Source organism: Montipora capricornis, chromosome 7, assembly GCF_036669925.1.
Source record: "Montipora capricornis isolate CH-2021 chromosome 7, ASM3666992v2, whole genome shotgun sequence".
Classification (NCBI taxonomy): Eukaryota; Metazoa; Cnidaria; class Anthozoa; order Scleractinia; family Acroporidae; genus Montipora; species Montipora capricornis.
In genome coordinates, this window is record NC_090889.1 from 40,742,499 (window position 1) to 40,762,498 (window position 20,000).

General features: G+C 41.4%; 1 protein-coding gene and 1 pseudogene across 2 annotated transcripts; both read left to right on the forward strand.

The window, feature by feature from the left end:
• The first annotated feature begins 679 nt into the window (after positions 1 to 679).
• Positions 680 to 16,285, forward strand: LOC138057213 (uncharacterized). Of its 2 annotated transcripts, none has more exons than XM_068903268.1 (5): positions 680 to 805; positions 8,328 to 8,582; positions 9,527 to 9,649; positions 13,367 to 13,414; positions 14,209 to 16,285. In XM_068903268.1, exons 1-5 carry the CDS (start codon positions 797 to 799, stop codon positions 14,878 to 14,880), a joined length of 1,107 nt encoding a protein of 368 aa, XP_068759369.1. In that variant the 5' UTR covers positions 680 to 796; the 3' UTR covers positions 14,881 to 16,285. The 2 variants fall into 2 exon arrangements, with proteins under 2 accessions (XP_068759369.1, XP_068759368.1); XM_068903267.1 differs by lacking the exon at positions 680 to 805 and adding an exon at positions 5,884 to 6,753.
• Positions 16,286 to 19,982: 3,697 nt separating this feature from the next.
• Positions 19,983 to 20,000, forward strand: part of LOC138057214 (guanylate-binding protein 6-like) — a 21,690-nt pseudogene continuing 21,672 nt past the window's right edge.

Sequence of the window (20,000 nt, forward strand, 5' to 3'; positions counted from 1 at the left end):
GCAAGTGTCTAAACCTCATAATCTAGAAATTCCAATTGTAGGCTAATCGAAAATAATTCGGGAAACTATGTATTACATGACGCCAGTCAATGTAGCGTGTGTTTAAGTCCGTGTAACTTGGAACTTTATATTTTGGGCTTTTACTTAGTTTCATGTAGCTTGCGGAGAAAAACAAAACGCTGTTGTAATAAGACATGGGGTCAACCCTCGTTTTGCATCTTTGCTACAAAGCAATGGCCCACAAATGGACAGAAAATCAGACTAGTGTGCTGGTCCTCTGAACACACCGCATTGAATGCAAATTTAAGAAGAGACTGTCACGAACTTTTGCATTTTACCTGTGTGAACCTCGATTGCCCAGAAAATTTTTTTTTAATATTATTATAGTAGAAGCCGACACACTTTTGCACAGTACCTGTTTTTGTTACATGTCGAGATTGGTACTAAAAGCACAACCACCGGAAGCGGAAAACGAGTCTTGTGTATGACGTATTCATCCGGTTTATCAGAAAATAGAGCGCGAGCTGAACGAAGACGAGAGCAAAAAGAAAACGAAATAAACATGTGAAGCATGTGAAGTGTAAAGAAGTTTTTACGGTTATTTGTGGACTCGTGAAACAAGGGTAACATTTTGGCGACCCTGCCAGAACGAACTTCGATTCTCAAGTCCGTGGGACGTTATTTGTCGTCAAGGGAAGCAGAAATGGTCAGAATGGGAGCGAAGGAGATTGTGAGTGGAGCGGTATGAGCACGTGGATTTGCAGTCGAGGAGACAGCGGCGGCCGAAAACAGTCAGATGCGTACGGTAGGACTTTGCAATATTGGGTTCTGTGACGGGGGAATACATTCGCTAGTTGTCTTGTGTTTGGCGAAGTAGACGAGTTTGATTTGTTCTGTCGGCTCACTGTTACCGGAATTACAGCGTTTGCGCTAGGTTACTTGTGTTCAGTTTGGAAATAAGCTTTCGCGGTTAGAATTGATTATGGAACCATTACAACTCCAAGTAGAGTCTCGATTGTTCGAACAAGATGAGAAGGGTTTGGCTGAAATGATAGAACTATTAGTCGACGATGACCTTGCGGGTAGAAGTAAGATGCAGAGAATCAAAATTATTACGAAAACCATCGACAGCAAAATGGCGGGCGATGAAAAGGAAGCACGAGCGTGCCTCGAACAGTTACTTGCTTTTGTGACCGACAGTGTACCGCCCCTCGAAGAGGTAGAGCAAAAAAACCAGCAGCTTCAGGAGTTAAAACGGAGAAACAATCTTCTGACGGAGGACCTAAACAAGAAAAGGGAGTGGAAGATATATTGAGTCAGTTAGCGAAAACAAAGTCGAGTTCATCTTTGCTACGTCGCGAATTTAAGATTTCTGGTCAGATTCGGCGAAACCAGGGCAAACAGAGAAACTAACTTTTGTTTCCTTAATGCACCAAATAGACTCAGGGCTAAAACGTGATTACCAAGAAAATGAAATTGGTGGATGCAGTGATTCGTGCCATCTCACCACACAGTAGTCTTAGGAGCTATGTTGAGACTCTAAGTGACCTCTCACTAGCTAAGCTACGAAGGATCCTTCGTGTCCATTATAGAGAGAAAACAGCCTCAGAAGTATATCAGCAATTAGCAACCGTATGCCAGCAAAGCAGTGAATCCCCACAACAGTTTCTTCTTCCGTGCGCTGGATTTGCGTAACAAGGTGAATTTTGCAAGCCAGGAGTCAGATTGTGAGTTTAATTATGGTGCATCCCTGATTCAGAAAACCTTTGTAAAATCATTTGAAACTGGTCTTCGTGATGACATCCTCGCATCTAACCTAAGACCCACCTTACGCACCTCGGGACTCACCGATGAAGAGCTCATGCGGCAGGTGAACGAATTAGCCTCGCAACAAGCAGAAAGGAGTTCCAAGCTGGCTAGTGAACGCCAAAAGTCTACCAAAGTTCATGCATGTGAGGTAGGCAAAGACGAGGGAGAAGCAAGAGCTAAGAATGCAACTACAGATGGAGGTCAGCAGCTTTTGCTAAAGATCCGTCAGATCAAGTCAGAGATAAATGATCTCAAGGATCAAGTCACCGTCGAGGGAGCCAAGCAGAAAATTCTAACAGGCGTGGGCCATCCTACAGGGGCCGTGGGAGTGGTTACCAGCCAAATCGTACAAGTTGGGGTTGTCAGAATTGCAAGCAGAGGGGAAGAGGAGATGAAAGTAATCATTGCTTTGCTTGTGGTGACTCGGGGCATGTGGCTCGGGAATGTTACCGTAACGAGAACCGGGGTAGTCGACAGGGAAACGGTCGACGACTATTCCGGCGGGACGCGGAATAGTCGACAACAGTAGTAACAAGTCCCTCCGATGTAATGGTTGTCGGAAAGTTCAGTCAGAAAAGGCAAAGTTCTTACAATGTTCAAAGTGCAAGGTCGTAAAGTATTGTAACCGGAGTTGTCAGAAGAAACACTGGCAGGAACACAAAGTGTTGTGAAATACAATTGAGTACCTGTCAAACAAAGCAAAACAAGAGAATGCGGATCCCAGTAGTAGCACCTTTGTCAGTCACCTAACACCACAGCAGCATGCCACAGTGGTAGGACTGGTAGGAAAGAGGTTTACTGTTAAGGGGCAGATCAATGGCCAAAAGGTAGATGTACTTTGGGACACTGGGGCCCAGGTGTCCTTAATATCTGACCAGTTAGTAAGAAGGAATTTTCCTGGGATCACCATTAGGAACATATCAGAGTTGTTAAATTCTGAACTGAACCTGACCGCAGCCAATGGTGGTGAGATGCCATACATAGGATGGGTGGAGCTTAACTTTAGACTGTTGTCGTCTAAGGAGGTATTGGCAGTTCCCTTTCTTGTTACAGACCAATCATTAGACACGCCAATAATCGGCTTTAACGTGATTGAGGAGATTGTTAAAACCAGTAGTGAGGATGCTATGCTACATCAAGAAATTACTTCAAGTTTTACTGAGTTAAATGCATTATTGAATTTTATCCAAAGCCGTAATCAAAGTAATCTCTGCTTGATGAAGACCATGAAGCATGATACTATTATACCTCCCAGACAAAGTCAAAGTGTGACTTGCAGAGCAAATACAGGACCTGTTGAGAGAACCACTCCAGTATTGTTTGAACCGGATGAGTCTAACCCATGGCCTAGCGGGTTGGGGAATACAGAGACTTTGTTGACTGTAAGGAAAGGGAAATCAAGTAAAGTAGAAATTGACATTGTTAACAATACCAACCATGATATCAGACTTCCGGGACGAACCTTGCTCGGCCGACTACAACTTGTACAATCAGTTACACCAGTAGAAGTTAGGTTAAAGGACTCTAATGGGAACATGGAAACACCTGATGAAGAGATTACAGACGCAAAAGTTGCTGATCAGACTACAACATGTACTGGAAACGCCGGAGGCCCACCGCTTATACCTCCACATGCTGAAGGACCTTTGAGTACTCCATCACACATAAAGGACATAGACCTAAGTGGTCTCAATGCCCATCAGAAGGAAGTGGCACTTAAATTACTTACCGAGGTAGCAGATTCATTTGCAAGGGATGACAGTGATGTTGGCTGTATTAGAGACCTTGAGTTAAACTTGGACCTTGAGGATCAAACCCCTGTTCAGAAGAACTATGTTGCAGTGCCAAAACCACTATACCCAGAGGTAAAGGCTTATACTGAAGATTTGTTAAATCGTGATTTCATCCGAAAGTCCTCCTCGTCCTACAGTTCACCGGTTGTTTGTGTCAGAAAGAAGGACCAAAGTTTTCGGCTATGAGTGGATTACAGAGCACTGAACAAGAAAACGCGACCTAATCGCCATCCGATTCCGAGGATACAAGAGACTTTAGATAATCTCGGTGGGAACTCTTGGTTTTCAGTACTAGACCAGGGCAAAGCTTACCATCAAGGATTCATGAGGGCTAAAAGTCAGCCTTATACAGCATTTATCACTCCACGGGGTCTATACGAATGGGCGCGGATCCCATTCGGACTCTCCCGAGCCCCAGGGGCTTTCCAGCGATTCATGGAGAACTGTCTAGGAGACTTACGAGATACTGTTTGTATACCCTATCTGGACGATATAATTATATTCAGTGCGTCCTTTGAGGAACATGTTGAACATACACGCAAAGTCCTGCGACGGCTGCGAGAGCATGGAGTCAAACTCAAACCGCGGAAGTGTAAACTGTTCAAAAAAGAAGTTGTATTTCTTGGACGTGTGGTGTCTGAGGAGGGCAACAAGCTAGACCCCTCCAGTATCAAGCCAGTGCTTTCTCTCAAGGAATCATCTCCAAAGACAGTTAATGAAGTTCGCAAACTAATGGGGTTCTTAAACTACTATCGTTGATATATAAAGAACTTCTCAAAAATTGCAAAACCAATCTATGATTTAATCAAGATAACAGATCACCCTTCTGAAGAGTCCATGAGAGAAAAGCCAAGGCAAGGCAATAGGAACCCTTCACAGTTACTGCCAAGGCACCCAGTTGTCTGGACCACCTCTCACCAATCCGCACTAGAAGCACTTATTGATTGTCTGACGTGTGCTCCAGTCATGGCCTACCCGAACTTTGAGAAACCGTTTGTCCTTCATACAGATGCCTCTAAGGATGGGCTTGGTGCTGTGCTGTACCAACACCAAAATGATGTCCTTCGCGTTGTTGCTTATGGGTCACGCACTTTGACTCCTGCCGAGAAGAATTACCACTTACATTCTGGGAAGTTGGAGTTCCTTGCACTTAAGAGGGCCATCTGTGACCAGTTCAGAGATTACCTTTATTACGCCCCAAGCTTCAAAGTGTACACAGATAATAATCCGCTTACTTATGTCCTGTCCTCGGCAAAACTTAACGCCACAGGCCTCCGCTGGATAGGTGACTTGGCTGATTTTAATTTCACAATTCACTACCGACCGGGAAAAGCGAACATTGATGCTGATACATTGTCGCGAATGGCGCTTGATGATATTGCTTATATGGAGTCGTACACAGAGGTCATACCGCATGAAGTCCTCCAGACTGTCGTGTGTTCTGCAAAGCTTCAAGAGGAAGGGACAGTGAATTGGATCTCAGCTCTTTCAGGAGACCCTGCTACACTCGAATCAGATATGTCTGATGGAGGAAAACCTAGTGTACCGCAACTTGACGTAAAACAAGCACAAACTGCGGATCCAGTCATCAATCGAGTAAGAGAGTTGATTCAGTGTGGATTGCGCCCAACGACAGCCGAGAGAAAGAAAAAGCCAAGGGATGTGCAGCTGCTCCTTCATGGATGGAATAGCCTGTCAGTTGACAAGGATGGAATACTACAACGGTGCACAAGAAGTCGTACTCAAATCATCATTCCAAAAAAACTGCGCTCCCTGATTCTCAAGGAGTTGCATGAGAAAATGGGTCATCTTGGAGCGGATCGCACTTAACACCTAGCTAGAGAGCGCTTCTATTGGCCCCACATGCAGAGCGACATTGAGCACTATATTGGGCATGTCTGTCAATGTGTTAAACGTAAACCTCCGACTCTCAAGATCAGGGCTCCATTACAACCCATCACCACTACTGCACCGTTCGAGCTGATTGCTATCGACTTTCTCCATCTGGAGAAGAGCAGTGGTGGGTACGAATATATTCTTGTTGTGATGGACCACTTTACTCGCTATGCGCAAGCTAATGCAACAAAAAACAAGTCAGCCAGAACAGTCGCTCAGAAGCTTTACAATGATTTCGTCCTCCGATTCGGCTTTCCTTTTAAAGATTCACCATGACCAGGGAGGAGAGTTCGAAAATCGCCTTCACCGAGAGCTAGAGAAGTTGCGCGGCGTGGAACACTCCGCACCACCCCTTATCATCCACAAGGGACAAGTTGAACGATTCAACCGCACTTTGTTGAATATGCTCCGCACCCTACCAGAGACACAGAAATCACGGTGGGCAGATCACCTTAATCAGGTCGTACACGCATATAATTGCACGAAGAACGAGGCTACTGGTTTCTCTCCTTTTTATCTGCTATTTGGCCGCCACCCTCGTCTGCCAATCGACCTGATCTTTGGCATTGACAGGACAGGTAACCAAGGCAGCCATACTCAATATGCAGCGCAGTGGCAGAAGGCGATGTCAGAGGCCTATGAACTGGCAAGCAAACAGGCAAATGAAGGGAGCGACAGAGCCAAACAACGCTATGATCATCATGTCCGAAGTTCAGTGTTGCAACCCGGAGATGAAGTGCTTGTGCGGAATTTAAGCGAACGGGGCGGCCCAGGTAAACTTTGCTCGCACTGGGAAGACCGAATTCATGTGGTGATTAGTCGTAAAGGTGAGGACAGTCCAGTTTCTGAGGTCAAACCTGAGACAGGTCCTGGTAGAGCACGAATTCTACACAGAAACCTGTTGCTGCCCTGCAACCATCTACCAGTAGATGTTGCGAGTAAGACCCCTCACAGACAGAAGCCTCGGAAAGAAATTAGGAGAGAGACAAATCAGGCACCTACAACACTTGTGGAAGAGTCGTCAGACGATGAAAGCGAGCATTACGAGTTGAACTTCAAACCTGAACGGCAACCAGAGCTACAAACTGACCATTCTGCGGAGGCAGTCTCTGAGGATATTGCCTGGAATCAGCGACCGTCTCAGACAAAGGAGAGGGAGAAGATGGTTGCACGGCAGATGAAGAGCACCCCCCTGTGGAGGAGACAGCACCCCTCCCTGAAGCGAGTGAGAATGAGGCAGGACCATCAACCCCAGGTAACACTAGTCAGGAAGGCGCCTCTATAGCGGAGTCGAGACCTCAGCGTGACAGACGTCCCCCAGCGGTCTTGACTTATGACACTCTTGGAAACCCAGTGTACCAGGCTAGAGCTGTTGTGCAGTCAATTACCAATGACAGTGTACCGTTACCATCTACTCCATTTGCCCAAGGTCCTCCTCTTGCGTGGCAAAAAAGTTTACCAGCTACCTGGCAGCCCGTACCACCAATGACCATGCAGCCGTTTCCCTCATTTCATTATCCAATGATCTTTGGCAACCAGGGGATGGCTCTAGCAAACTTTAGTTACCCAGTGAACGTTGGTTGCCATGGACTATATCCAGTGACCTATGGACACATGCATATGCCAAGCCCCACATTCTAAGACTGCTGTTCGACAAGAAAACCTTAGTTCCGTTTTGTTGAAAAACAAAAAAAAGGGGGGACAAAAAAAGTAACACTTAGATTTCTTTTTCTTGCTCAAGACACTGTCAGAAAGAAGTAGAACTTTTAGGAGGGTGAGCCCTCAGGATAGGAAATATTACCAGAACACTGAATGGCTGCAGCCTTTATGGATTACTGGTACCAATGTGACTGGGTAGTAGATGAAATGAGTCTATGAAGAAAGGATCCTTTAAGTCAGTTTTATTGTACGGAAAACGTGAACTGTTTTGTAGGAGAATTATCTCTCTAGTTTACTGTCGTGATTTTTCTTTCACATTTTCATTAAGTGTCAGGGACGACACTTTTCCTCGGAGGGGATGTATGTTACATGTAGAGATTGTACTAAAAGCAAAACAACCGGAAGCGGAAACGAGTCTTGTGTATGACGTATTCATCCGGGTTATCGGAAAAGAGAGCGCAAGCTGAACGAAGACGAGAGCAAAAAGAAAACGAAATAAACATGTGAAGCATGTGAAGTGTAAAGAAGTTTTACGGTTTATTTGTGGACTCATGAAACAAGGGTAACATTTTGCCTCCATATCGGACATACCAAGATGCGTTTTCATCCCGTAAAACTACCCAAAATTTGCCGTTTTCATAAGGGCTTGAAAACGCAATTCTTCGACAGTTGACAGAACCCTTCAAAATGCTTAAAAAATTGAAAACTTCCTATTGTTAGATAGAAGAAAGGTAAAGCTTTCATGCTAAGTTTATCCCGTGTTCTAGTGTTATAAACTGATTGAATGCGAATACCAAGAACTTTGTCAATTTCCCAGATATTTTGTGCATATTTAATGAGGCAAAAAGCAGTGATTTTGTTTTTTGCGAATTTCTCGAAGACTTTAATTTCTTAGAAAATCGGAAAAATATTTTTGAAAGTAGTTCCCTAAGAGCGTTCTTCAGGCAAAGTTTCAGGGTTTTCGTTTTTTCGAACCTGGCCAGCCATTCTCGATATTTGCAGTCAGTGACTCTTAAGCAATAACAATTCTCTTCGCAAATTTGTACAGGCTATTAAACGGTTGTTAGTCATGGTCTTTCAGGAAATGAGTTTACCTCGATATAAATTAAATGTGATGTTTTGCGCAATTATGTTTTACTCAACGTTCTGTTCTGTCTTCAACTTTACTAGGAATCTGTGTTAAGCAAGTTGAAGTCTTGGCTGACAGATAATGAAACAAAAACAAGGCAATATTGTAAGGATCTCCTTGGACAGCTAAAAAGAAACCATTTGGACCCAGTCCTACAGAAACTGCAAGGCAAAGAAGCAGCTAGAGTATCTTTTGATGACGTCATTATCGGGTACACCCGAATTAAAGATGATTACTACAAGTCTGCAAAAGGCGCCAAAGATGTCATTGCTGCAGTGTTCTTTGAGTTTCATCCTGTAAGGAATCCTTATTTCATGCATTTTTATTTCCCTTCAAAAAACTCTCGGTCTGAATAGAACAGGCTTGGAACGGTTTCAACTGAGTGTCGCAAAACTAAAACCAAAGTCATCACTCTGGCCAATCACAAAAGACACAGACAATACAGAGAACCAATCAAAATTCGAAGAAAATATGTACGTGTATTCGACGCGAACTGTGAGAAAATGTGTGCGAACAAGTACTAGTCATGTTTGATTTTGGGTGCAAAGTTGATAAAGGGGATTGGTTATGAAGTCCGACAAAGCTCTTATGTTGTATGTTTTTGTTCGTTTTTTTTTTTTGTTTTTTGTTGTTTTTTTTTTTTGCCTTAACCGTGCACAAAACACAATATTTGTTTACTTCTGACTGAGGAACTAGCCAATAGGAAAGTTTTGGTTACGTAATTTATATTCATGCATAGTAAATTGGTGCAAAACAAAATATTGTGCGTGGTCGCGGGCGTTGCAACATAAATCTTGGCATCTTGGTTTGCCTCTTTGATGTTTGCTGGGCTTCATAACCATCGCCCTCTATTCAGTACGGTTCCACCCTCATGTTAGATGGGAAAGTGGAGCGCGTCTTTAAAACCAATCGCACGTCGTAAAAAAATGTAAAACAAATATTTTGCAAACAAGTTGACGAGTTACTTTGGGCAGTCAAGTGAAACTTCTCTATTACACATGTTACGGTAACAGCATACGTTCGTGCGTGTATACATGCAGATATTTTCCAGATTTATATGATCTGATGATAATCTACTATAAATTGTCTTTGAGGCTATTTCTAACAGCTATATGCACAGCCAAAACCCAAATTTTAAGACCAGGCTAAGAACATGCCGAGACTGTCGAATCTCGGGCGCAGCATTCATTTTTTTTCGGTCATAAAAACCTGAATGAAGAATAATCATTATCCGTTTCAGGAATTGATGAAGGAGAAGGAACAATACCTAGGGCTGCTCAAACAATTGAAAGACTTTGACGACGAGCGAGGCAGAAATTTGGCAGCCCAGGCGTATCTAGACCAAGAAAGAAAAAGACTGGAAGTAAGTGCAAGGATGTATCAAAGTTTATGACACTATCAACAACACAAGTACATACCTTGTACAGTATGCACTGTGGTAAGCTGTAAAAGTTTTTAGAGACATATTCGAGCATGAAACATAATAATAATAATAATAATAATAATAATAATAATAATAATAATAATAATGACGATGACGATGACGATGACGATAACGATATTAGTAACAGTAACGATAACGGTAACGGTGACGGTGGCGTTGACGGTGACTGTTTTTATCAACTTCGACATTTAGTTACAATAAGGAGATTTCTATCTCATCAGCACTTTGAAATACTTATACATGCGTTTGTGACTTCTAGGCTTGATTATTGTAATTCGCTACTACCCGGACTGCCACAAAACCTCCTTCAAAACTTCAATATATACAGAACGCTGCTGCCCGTTTACTATCACACACTAAGAAGACTGAACATATTACTCCGATACTTAAAGAACTCCACTGGTTGCCTGTTGCTGTCAGAATTGAATTTAAGATCCTGGTACCAGTTTTTAAGGCGTACCACGGCATTGCGCCACTCTATATATCTGACATGATCACTTTACACGAACCGACCAGGTCTTTACTCTCTTCCTCCAAAAGACTCCTTGTTGTCCCGCGGTACAACCTTAAGACATATGGAAGAAGAGCTTTCTCTGTGAATGGTCCTATATTATGGAACAGCCTACTTGACAATATTAGAGAAACTGAATCTCTAAGTACCTTTAAGAAGCAGATCAAAACATTTCTTTTTAAACGTTCTTTTTAAGAAGCATTTTTTTAATATATTTATCTTGATTAGCCATTCATATTACAGTCTTTCGTATATTTTAGGTATTACTATTATCTATTATTTTTATGTATTATTATCATATATTTTTCACGTATTATTATTGTAAAGTGTTATTGGTTTCTTAGTAGAAATAACGCTATATAAATAAAGATTATTATTATTATTATTATTATTATTATTATTATTATTATTATTATTACAAGTGAAACCGGAAATAACAATATATAATTATATATCTCATAAAAAGGTAGATATAAGGCAAAGAAACAAAATGATGGTCGAAAAGGGTAACTTTTAATGCCATATATTACGCTCTTGTTCGGACAGTTCTTTTTAGTTCACGATAAACCAAAAATTAAATGTTTTGCAATTTTTTTTTTCGGTCAAAATTACGAAGGAAGACATTGCCCGCTATGTTTGTCATCGAATCGTAGATTCTCCACACCTCGCGATTCACACGTCATTTTGTTTAACCAATCACAGAAAGTGAATCGGCCTTCTGAAACGAAGCGACGGTTTGCTTGCGACAGCGCTGTAGCTGTGGTGAAAGTGGTATTTGCGGTCAATTTTAACAAAGTAATGGGAAATTTCTAGTCCGAAGCTTAACTACATTCAAAACGGTGAAATGATTTTGAAATTTGGTTCATCCTGTCTCATATAACCTTAGACCAAGTCAGTGGATTAACGAGCACATGAACACTGTGCGATACCTCGTTCGACTCTCTCGTTCCGCCACTTCGACTTGGTCACCTGAAGATGTGTTAGACTGTGAAAGATTTGTGTGGTGAAAGAGCTGTGGTGAAAAGCTGAAATGGTCGCCAAAATGGGAGATTTGCCGTCAAATTCAACTAAGTAATGGAAAATTTCTAGCCCGAAGCATAAAACTTTAGATCAAGTCAGTGGACTAACAAACGTCCACGTCAACGCTGTGCGATACCTCGTTCGACTCGACTCTCCTTCCGCCACCTCGACTAGGTCACCTGAAGATGTGTTAGACTGTGAAAATATTTTTAACTGGCCACTCTGGGAAGAATTATATCAAGGCTTGATGGACGGCTTTTTGGATGTATCTAAAGCGTTGTGAAAGGGATTGTATTCGCGCCGCGACTGCATTCGACAACACATAAATTTCCCGCCGTGCTTTGAGCATAACTAAAGACGAAGGATGTGCGATTTACGCAGTGGCCCGATGTAGCCTTTTCGACGATTGGAGAAGGTATTTACCGTTGACCTTTTATTTAGTCGTTTTCTTCAAAAAACTTACGGTCAACCGATAAGCCAGATAAGCGTTGTCTTTGTTTATGTGCCCAACTTTTGTATGGCTCGGCAAGAAGTTAAGCCTACTCTCAAATTTGGTTTTCAAGTTTATCATCAGTTTGTTTGTGAAGAAGGTTTTCAGGATTTCTGTGTTGGACCCATTCTTATTGCAAATTACATTTTAATTTCCCCTCAATTTAAAAATGAAATTTACCGTAAGCTTAAGCTTATAATTTAAACATTGCTGTAAAAAGGTTTTTCCTCAGACTACCATTGTAAATAGGTGCCACAAATCAGAAGCGTAACACTTTGTAAAACTGCCAAATCTATTAAAACAATTATTTGCTAATCTTTCTTAATTTTTTTCGACTGGTTCTTGGTCGGTTTTGACATAAACTTAAGTACTTGACGTCTTTGAAGTTTTATAATTTCAAGAATTAAACAACACCTTTTAGGTGGAAAGTGCATTTAAGTGTGCCACAAATGCGCTTTTTTTTGGTTTTGTTTTTTAACAAACAGCAACAACTATCTGTATCAACTTACCTTCTCAACTATACATTGTCCCTGAGCAGACAGCAGTCATAAAAAAAAAATAATAATAATAATAATAATTTAAAAAGTCGTCAAAAGTTCCGTTTAAAGAAAATGCAAGTCCAGTCCGTTGTCCAGTCCTTGGATTTTTTTTTTTCTAGCTAACCTTTTGTGGCGCGGCGTCGCAGTGAACAAAAAGGGCGCGAAAGTATAGCCTCGTTTTCGTTCTTTCCTCCAGGCCCTCTCCTCTGAAAAAAATCTTAAACATCGATCCTCGCCAAAAGCAATTAAAATTAGAAGAAACTGACAACGCCATCATAAAGAGCATACTCTCAATCCTTTGACAAAATTTTCTTTTATTCCTACCTCAAATGGTCGTTGAGCAAGAAGCTGACAAACTTTTCAGTTAGATTTTATACTGCCGCACTTTTTTAGGAAAAAGTAATCATGGCCATTTTTTAAAACACTATTTATTAAACTACAACTTCGCTTAAAAATATTCTTGGAGAAAGGTTCTAGTCAACTTTTAGAGCGAATATTAAACTTCGGTCCGTTCTGGTCACGTGACCGATGACGTCACAGGATTAAAAATGACAAAAATGTATATTTCATAAAAATATCTACCAATATCCAAATTTTTGTTTCCTCGCGTTTAATGCAACGCAAGATAGTACTTGTACCCAGACTCCCACTTTTTGAAAATTGTATATAGCACCCTTAATATTTATATTTTGTTCGGTACCCGGGCAGTCCGAAATGGCTCACACCATTGTGCTTCAAATCACGTTGACTGCTTTTTCAATAGCAAAATAATTTCGTCACAGTAAGCAAAAACGCACTTGTGAGCAAAGTCACGTGACCAATGACGTCATCGCCCTTAGTCTTGTACAATAATTAGTTTATGATAAGACATATCTAGACAACGTGGGGGTCTTGCTGGCCTCAAACTGACCAAGTTATTTGGGATTTACGATTTTCCAGCTGCAAAGGATTCTGGGAAGGTTCTTATTATAATTATATATTGTTATTTAATTATTATATTTTAGTTACACGAGCTATCAGAATTTAAAAGCTGTAATCATATTAACAATAAGCCTATATTATTATCCAACCAACAGGAACAACAATCACGCTTGCAAGAGGAAAGTCGGGAAAGGAAGAAAGAGGTACATTCAATTAAATTTGATATCACGTGTTTATTTTGCAAGGCAAGGGAGCTGGCCACGTACGTTGTGGAGATTGACAGACTAATAGGCCTTCTGCATGACCCGGTCACAAGGTACAAAAGCACCATACTGGACCGCAAGTTACGCAGTGGGACTTCTAAAACAAAGCAACGTCATGTAGCACCAGTCTGGCTACTTTGACGTTCCTTTGTTTTGGGTGCCCCATTGTGTAACCTACCTACCAGCATGGCCGATTTTTGTACCATATGACCAGTTTGTGCAAAAAGCCTATTGATACTTTTTTTTTATTTTTTTCGATCGATCGCGAACTGCTTTTTATTTACATATACCATGATAACACGGTGTCACATCAAACGGCAAGTCTACTTCCGAGATCATTAACATTATCACTGATTCGATGTATTTTCTTTCGTTCCTTTCATTGACTGAGCTGAGAGCCCACCACGTGACTTGCAAATAACTGCCGACAAATATTGATCTGCCCATGCGTACAATCCTCTAAGTGTGTTTTCCTGCAAATAATATCCTGCTCATGTGCAATCGAAACCACGCTTTCGGGTGTAAAATGGAAGATCGCTTCCCTGAGGTGAACTCGGTTATCTCAAAATATCGTTATTTGTCATGATCAGGGTCTCCAGATCAATTATTTGCTCTGCTCGCCACTGACAAATCGCGATATTTTGCTCGACCTCGCCCAACAATAGTTACATATTTGGAAGGAGAAAGAGTAAATCAAGTAAGTACGAAGTCATTTTCACGCTTTAAATTTCCAGATGGAAATGTTGCTCAAAAATCTAGAGGAGGAACGGAAACGATTTAGTGAGCAAATGGAAAGCGAGCGGAAGGCACAGCAAGGTCAAATGGATAACATGATCGCAACAAGCATGAAGCGGGCCCAAGAGGAACGGCAAGCCTTCATAAGGGAAAATCAAGCTTTGAAGGAGCGCTTCATGGCATTGCAAGAACACAACGAAAACAACATGAGAATGATAAAGAAACTATCAGAGATGGCCTCTAAGAAAGAACAAGAGGAAAAGGTTCTTCGTCAACAGTTGGAGGTCAACGCCAAAGACGACAGCGAAGCCTTAATAAAGGAGCTGAATGAGAAACACGATGCAGAAATGAAGGCACTCCGTGATGACATGAATGCAAAGCTGGATGAAGTGATAAAACAAGCCTCATCAAGAGCCCAAACGGCATGGACAACAGAAGGATTGATAGGGCAACGAGCCAAGAAAGCCGACGACTTACATGACAAGATCAAACTAACTCGCAAAGAGCAGGAGGATGTCGAAAAACCTGGATTCTGGACACAAGCACTTCAGTTTGTGGGAAGGCTTGTTGTACCAGCCGTTGGTGCAGTTCTTTCTGCTGTAGAACCTATTGCTGGACCACTTGTAGAAGGTGTAAGTTGTATTGCCGGCACTTTTTGCAACGTGATGTAGTGATGACTGGTTCAAGTTGTAATTAGTCGGTAGAATTTGAATTATTTGTTCAGCCCCTTTAGCCTTTGTGCTACAACACTCCCCAGGGTAAATCAAGATGATTATTATCATTACTGTTATTTTAATCAGTAGCATATCACCTAGGATGGGTGATATGCTTCTGTTTTAATATTTTTACTTTTTTGCGAGATAGCTGGACTCTTTTACTACATCAGTTGTGTTCAGTGCTTGATGAATATCTTTTTGTGTGGAATGCGCGTTCCATCCATAATCACTGCATGTCATGAGCACAGAAACTCCCTAGAAAAAGTGGGAGCACTACTTTTCACTTAAGCTCTCGAACATTCTTCGTTTGTTCTTGTCCAGGCGTAGGACTCGATGACATTAATGGAGAATCAATGAGAAATCCATGATGGGTAAAGGTTGATTCAGTCATTGATTAGTACCGATAGTCAATTACTAAGACATACATATGACATTTTTTCTCTCCATTCCAAGATGATGAATGCAACTACCATGAATCGCTTCTCGTAGAGAGGATGGGTCCTTCTTTCTGTCATCGATTAGTCGATGACGTCATTGATTAGTCGTCGATATAATCTCTTCGCTAAAATACTCAAATTGCGTATAACGACATTAAAATAATTGATGAAACAACTTTTTCAAAGTGACTTCAATACTGACGCAAACTTTGGTGACTATATTGAGTATATTCTCTAGGTCAGCATTAGGCGCCACCCAACAGAATCCTCTTTCAGGTAGTTGGGAAGTTGCTATTTATTGCTACATATTTCTAAATAATCACCAAACTCAAACGTTAGTCGGCATCTAGCCATGAAGTAACATACTCTCGCAAGTTGTTTAGATCGTCAAGTTAATATAAAAGCTGTGAAAGTATAAGCCTACTAATTTAAAATTAAACTTCAGTCCAACTGGGAACTGGCCACCTGGTGAGCTCGTAATATATCCGTAGAAGGTGAAGAATGCAAGTGAATATTTGCAATTTCATATATTTGAACTGCGGAGAATGGTACGGAGATATGATTGCATATATTGCATATATTGCATGTATTCATACTTTAAACTGTAAATCATTTATCGAGCAGTAGAGTTTTACTGGCATTGTTATCTCCTTTACAAATCATCCGTGAACTTAAGACTTCTTCAAATCATTATATTAATATTCAATTAACAAAATTTATCTCATCTTGCTTTTGATCTCCGCAATATTCAACTTTCAAACCAAACCAATGCAACTTGATTGCTATATTATAACATTATTACATGATCATGATAACCGTTAACATTTTAGCTTTAGTTTTAGTTTACAAAAGCTTTTGCAACACTGTATGTATTTATGGTCATGCAAATAAAGCTGATTGTTGTTGTTGTTGTTGTTAAGAAACCGACAAGCCTGTTCGCCCGGAGTAGCCCGCTTGAAGCGCCCCGTTTTGTCAGAATCTTTTTATGGTCGCTTTTTGTTCTTCTTTTTCCAAGCCGATATCGGTGACTATACAGATCGTTCTTCGTGTGAAAATCTTCTCATTGTAGATTGTTTCTCCGGTGTGATTTGATTAGGACCATTTATTTGAGGAAAGTAATTAAGCCGCAATTACACAAGCCGCGGCTTAAATAAGACGCGAACTTACCGTGTAAATGGTACCTTTTAACCAGTTCACGTCTTACATAAGCCGCGGATGGCATAAGCCGCGGTGGACTAGGCTTGTCGGAATGCAGGAGTGATAGGGGTAGGCAGGTTAAGTCTGCATACGAGCTAGGTGGCTCATCAGGTCGGAGCTTATCCCGGTTTCTGTAGCATGAAGCGACTAGGAGTATGTTCTACTCCCCCCTGGACGGGATGCTAGTCCATCACAGGGTTACCCCCAGCGATAAGTTCACCGGTACCCATTTATACACCTGGGTGGAGAGAGGCACTGAGAGTAAAGTTTGTTGCCCAAGAACACAACACAATGTCCTCGGCCATGGCTCGAACCAGGACCGCCCGCTTTGGAATCGGGCGCACTACCATGAGGCCACCGCGCATGATCACCAGCACTTCACGCAGCAAAGCGTCTTGCACGTGTGGCTTGTAATAAATTGAAATGTTACCAAGAAATTATGGTTGAGCATTGTATTCTATTGCACAACGCTCTCTTTCCACGCTCAGCCTAATAAGGTATGGGTAGAAAGTTGATCCAGCGTTTAGGAGGCGATGCCCGTGTGCTCGGACACGAATTTTCCCGCCAGGGGATGGGTGTGGAGGGCCGTTCCCTCTTTCCTCCTTCGCGCGGAAAACTGAGAGACTGAACGAGAAAACAACGGATCCTGTATTTATTGTTATCCTGGGGTGTGAAAAACACGTGCAACTCCTGATATGTGCAGTTCTGTGTGATATCACGCTTCGCGCTCTATTGTCGAGCCTTGTGAACAGTCATATTTGATACCTATGGCAAGCCGTTACTGCCAAAAGCCATTCGAGTTTTTTTTTAACTGGCTCTTAGCATTAACGAGATGCAAATCTCAAATCTTGAGTTTGGAAAATGTATGGGTGAACTTAATAAAGTAATAGTTGAGTTTTTTGGGGAAGCTTCAGTTCTCGCTAGCGAGTTTTTTTATTTCTCGCTAGCGAGTTTTCAATTTCTCGATAGCGAGTTTTCAATTTCTCGATAGCGAGTTTTCAATTTCTCGCTAGAGAGTTTTTATTTTCTCGCTAGCAAGTTTTCATATAGACGGTGTCCCAATAACCCAAAGTAATCAAAGCAAATCTCTCGTGCTTATTATTAATGAAAATCTCTCATGGAAGGCCCACGTTCATGAAACCTTTAAAAAAGTATCCTCTGGTATAGGTGCTCTTAAGAGGATCAGGCCATTTGTTTCAATGCACACTGCAATTAAAATATACAAAGGTCTTATCGAGCCACACTTTGATTATTGCAGTGCTGTATGGGATGGCCTTATCCAACAGCTTAGTGAGAAACTTCAAAAACTTCAAAATCGTGCTATCAGAGTTATCACTAAATCTAGCTATGATACTAGTTCCAGACTTCTTCTCAACTCCCTTGGTTGGGACAATTTATCGTCTAGAAGGGCTAAACAAAAAGCTAATTTAATGTACAAGTGCATTAATAATCTCGCCCCAGCTTATCTCTGTAATTTGTTTGTCCCAAGAATACCGAACTACGATTTTCGAAACGCGGAAAAAAAGTTATTACTCCCAAAACCAAGAACTGATTTACCTGAAGCAGAGCTTCAGTTACAGTGGCGCTATTCTATGGAACAATCTACGTACATCTAATTCCTTAGCTCTCTTTAAGAGAAGTTATAACAAATGGTTTTCTGATCAGCACTCCCACACAGCAAAGATGTAAAACAGTTTTTGAGAATTTTTAATTAATTTTCTGTGTAGACTGATGTTTTTTAACCGTGTTTAAATAAAGGTATCATTCATTCATTTTCAATTTCTTGCTAGCGAGTGTTTAATTTGACGGCTAGCGAGTTTTCATTTTCTCGCTAGCGAGTTTTCAATTTCTCGCTAGCGAGTTTTTAATCTCTCGTTAGCGAGTTTTTAATTTCTCGCTCTCGAGTTTTTAGTCTCTCGGTAGCGAGTTTTCAATTTCTTGCTAGCGAGTTTGAACCGGTGGGGGCGCAGGGAACTGTGGGACATTTTCTCGCCATTTTATGACCCTCAAGGTGTCAGTTTCTCGATCGAAGCGAACGTGAAGCAACATACTGTAAACTAAAATTATGAATCCCGTCGCAAGACAAATCCTTGATAACATCGTTAGATTGGGTACAGAGCTGGAAAACAACCAGCCAAATCCACCTCAGACTAACACTGGAATCATGAGCAACAACGAACGAACAGTTTCTGTCGAAGGTGAAGTGTCGCGAATTTTCAGGCAAAGCTCAGCACAGCCCTCTCTCGGTACTAGCTTTAATAGTACTGTTAGCAATGTCATCATTACCAGTACTTCCACAGCTGCTCAGCAAGTACCAAGCAACAGCACAAATTCTACGTTGACTCCGCGCTTCAGGCTATCGTATGAGTTCAATAATTCAAGGGCTTAAAACACTCGCAAGAAAACAAAAAGTAAAGCACTGAATGGTCCGTTTATTAAGGACGTAATTTTACTTGGAGGGCCAGACCACGAGAGTGTTCCCCGTCAAGGAGCACGGTTATGGCTTATGGAAAATGGCCATGTTGTGGCAGCTGAACATTTTCGAAACGAGTGGGGTGAGAAAGCTTTATACGATTTTTTGAAGTCGTTATCCCCTTCCAAGCTGGGAGCATTTGACGACGTTGAGGTGGTGATGTCGGTGCATTGTCGTTTAATGGCTCCTATCCTAGCTCCGGGCCAGGCTTTGTCCGGCTTTCTGATCCAAAAGATCTTCAAAGAAAAGCCTGTTTACGTTCGACCAGTGCGAGAGATTCTTCCTATGGAACCATCGTTCAAGAAAGAAAAGCATGACTGCAGGAAAACTAATTTCAATTCAATGAGAAAAACTACGTGCAAACACACGGAACCGCCATGGGCACTAAAATGGCGGTCGCCTTTGCCAACATATTGATGGCAAAAATAGAAACGGAAATACTAAGTAGAAGCAAACACAAACCGCTCGTTTGGAATCGCTATATTGACGACATAATTTCCCTGTGGAACACAAACAGGGAGAACATACAAATGTTCATTGAACTAGCAAACAATCACCATCAAACAATAAAGTTCTCGGCTGAAATATCGAAAACAGAAACGACGTTAGTTAACAAAGGTGAAAGGTTCAAATCCGAAAGCTGACATCAAAATTCACTTCAAAACAACAGAAGCCTTTCAATATACATATTTCTCTACATGTCACCCAACAGCTACAAAGAGAGGTTTTGTTAAAGGGGAAGCACTCAGGCCTCTACGCACAAACTGTTCTAAAGCTTTATTTGAAGAGAAAATAAACAATTTTAAAGAACGCCTGATCGAGAAAGGATACCCAAAGAACTTTGTGGAAAATGTCCTCTCCGAAATAAGATATGAGGAAAGAAAACAATCCCTCACTAAAAAACAAAAAGAACCTAAACGGATCTTGCCTTTCGTTGCACAATTCCACCCAGCAGTGCCCAATTTAAG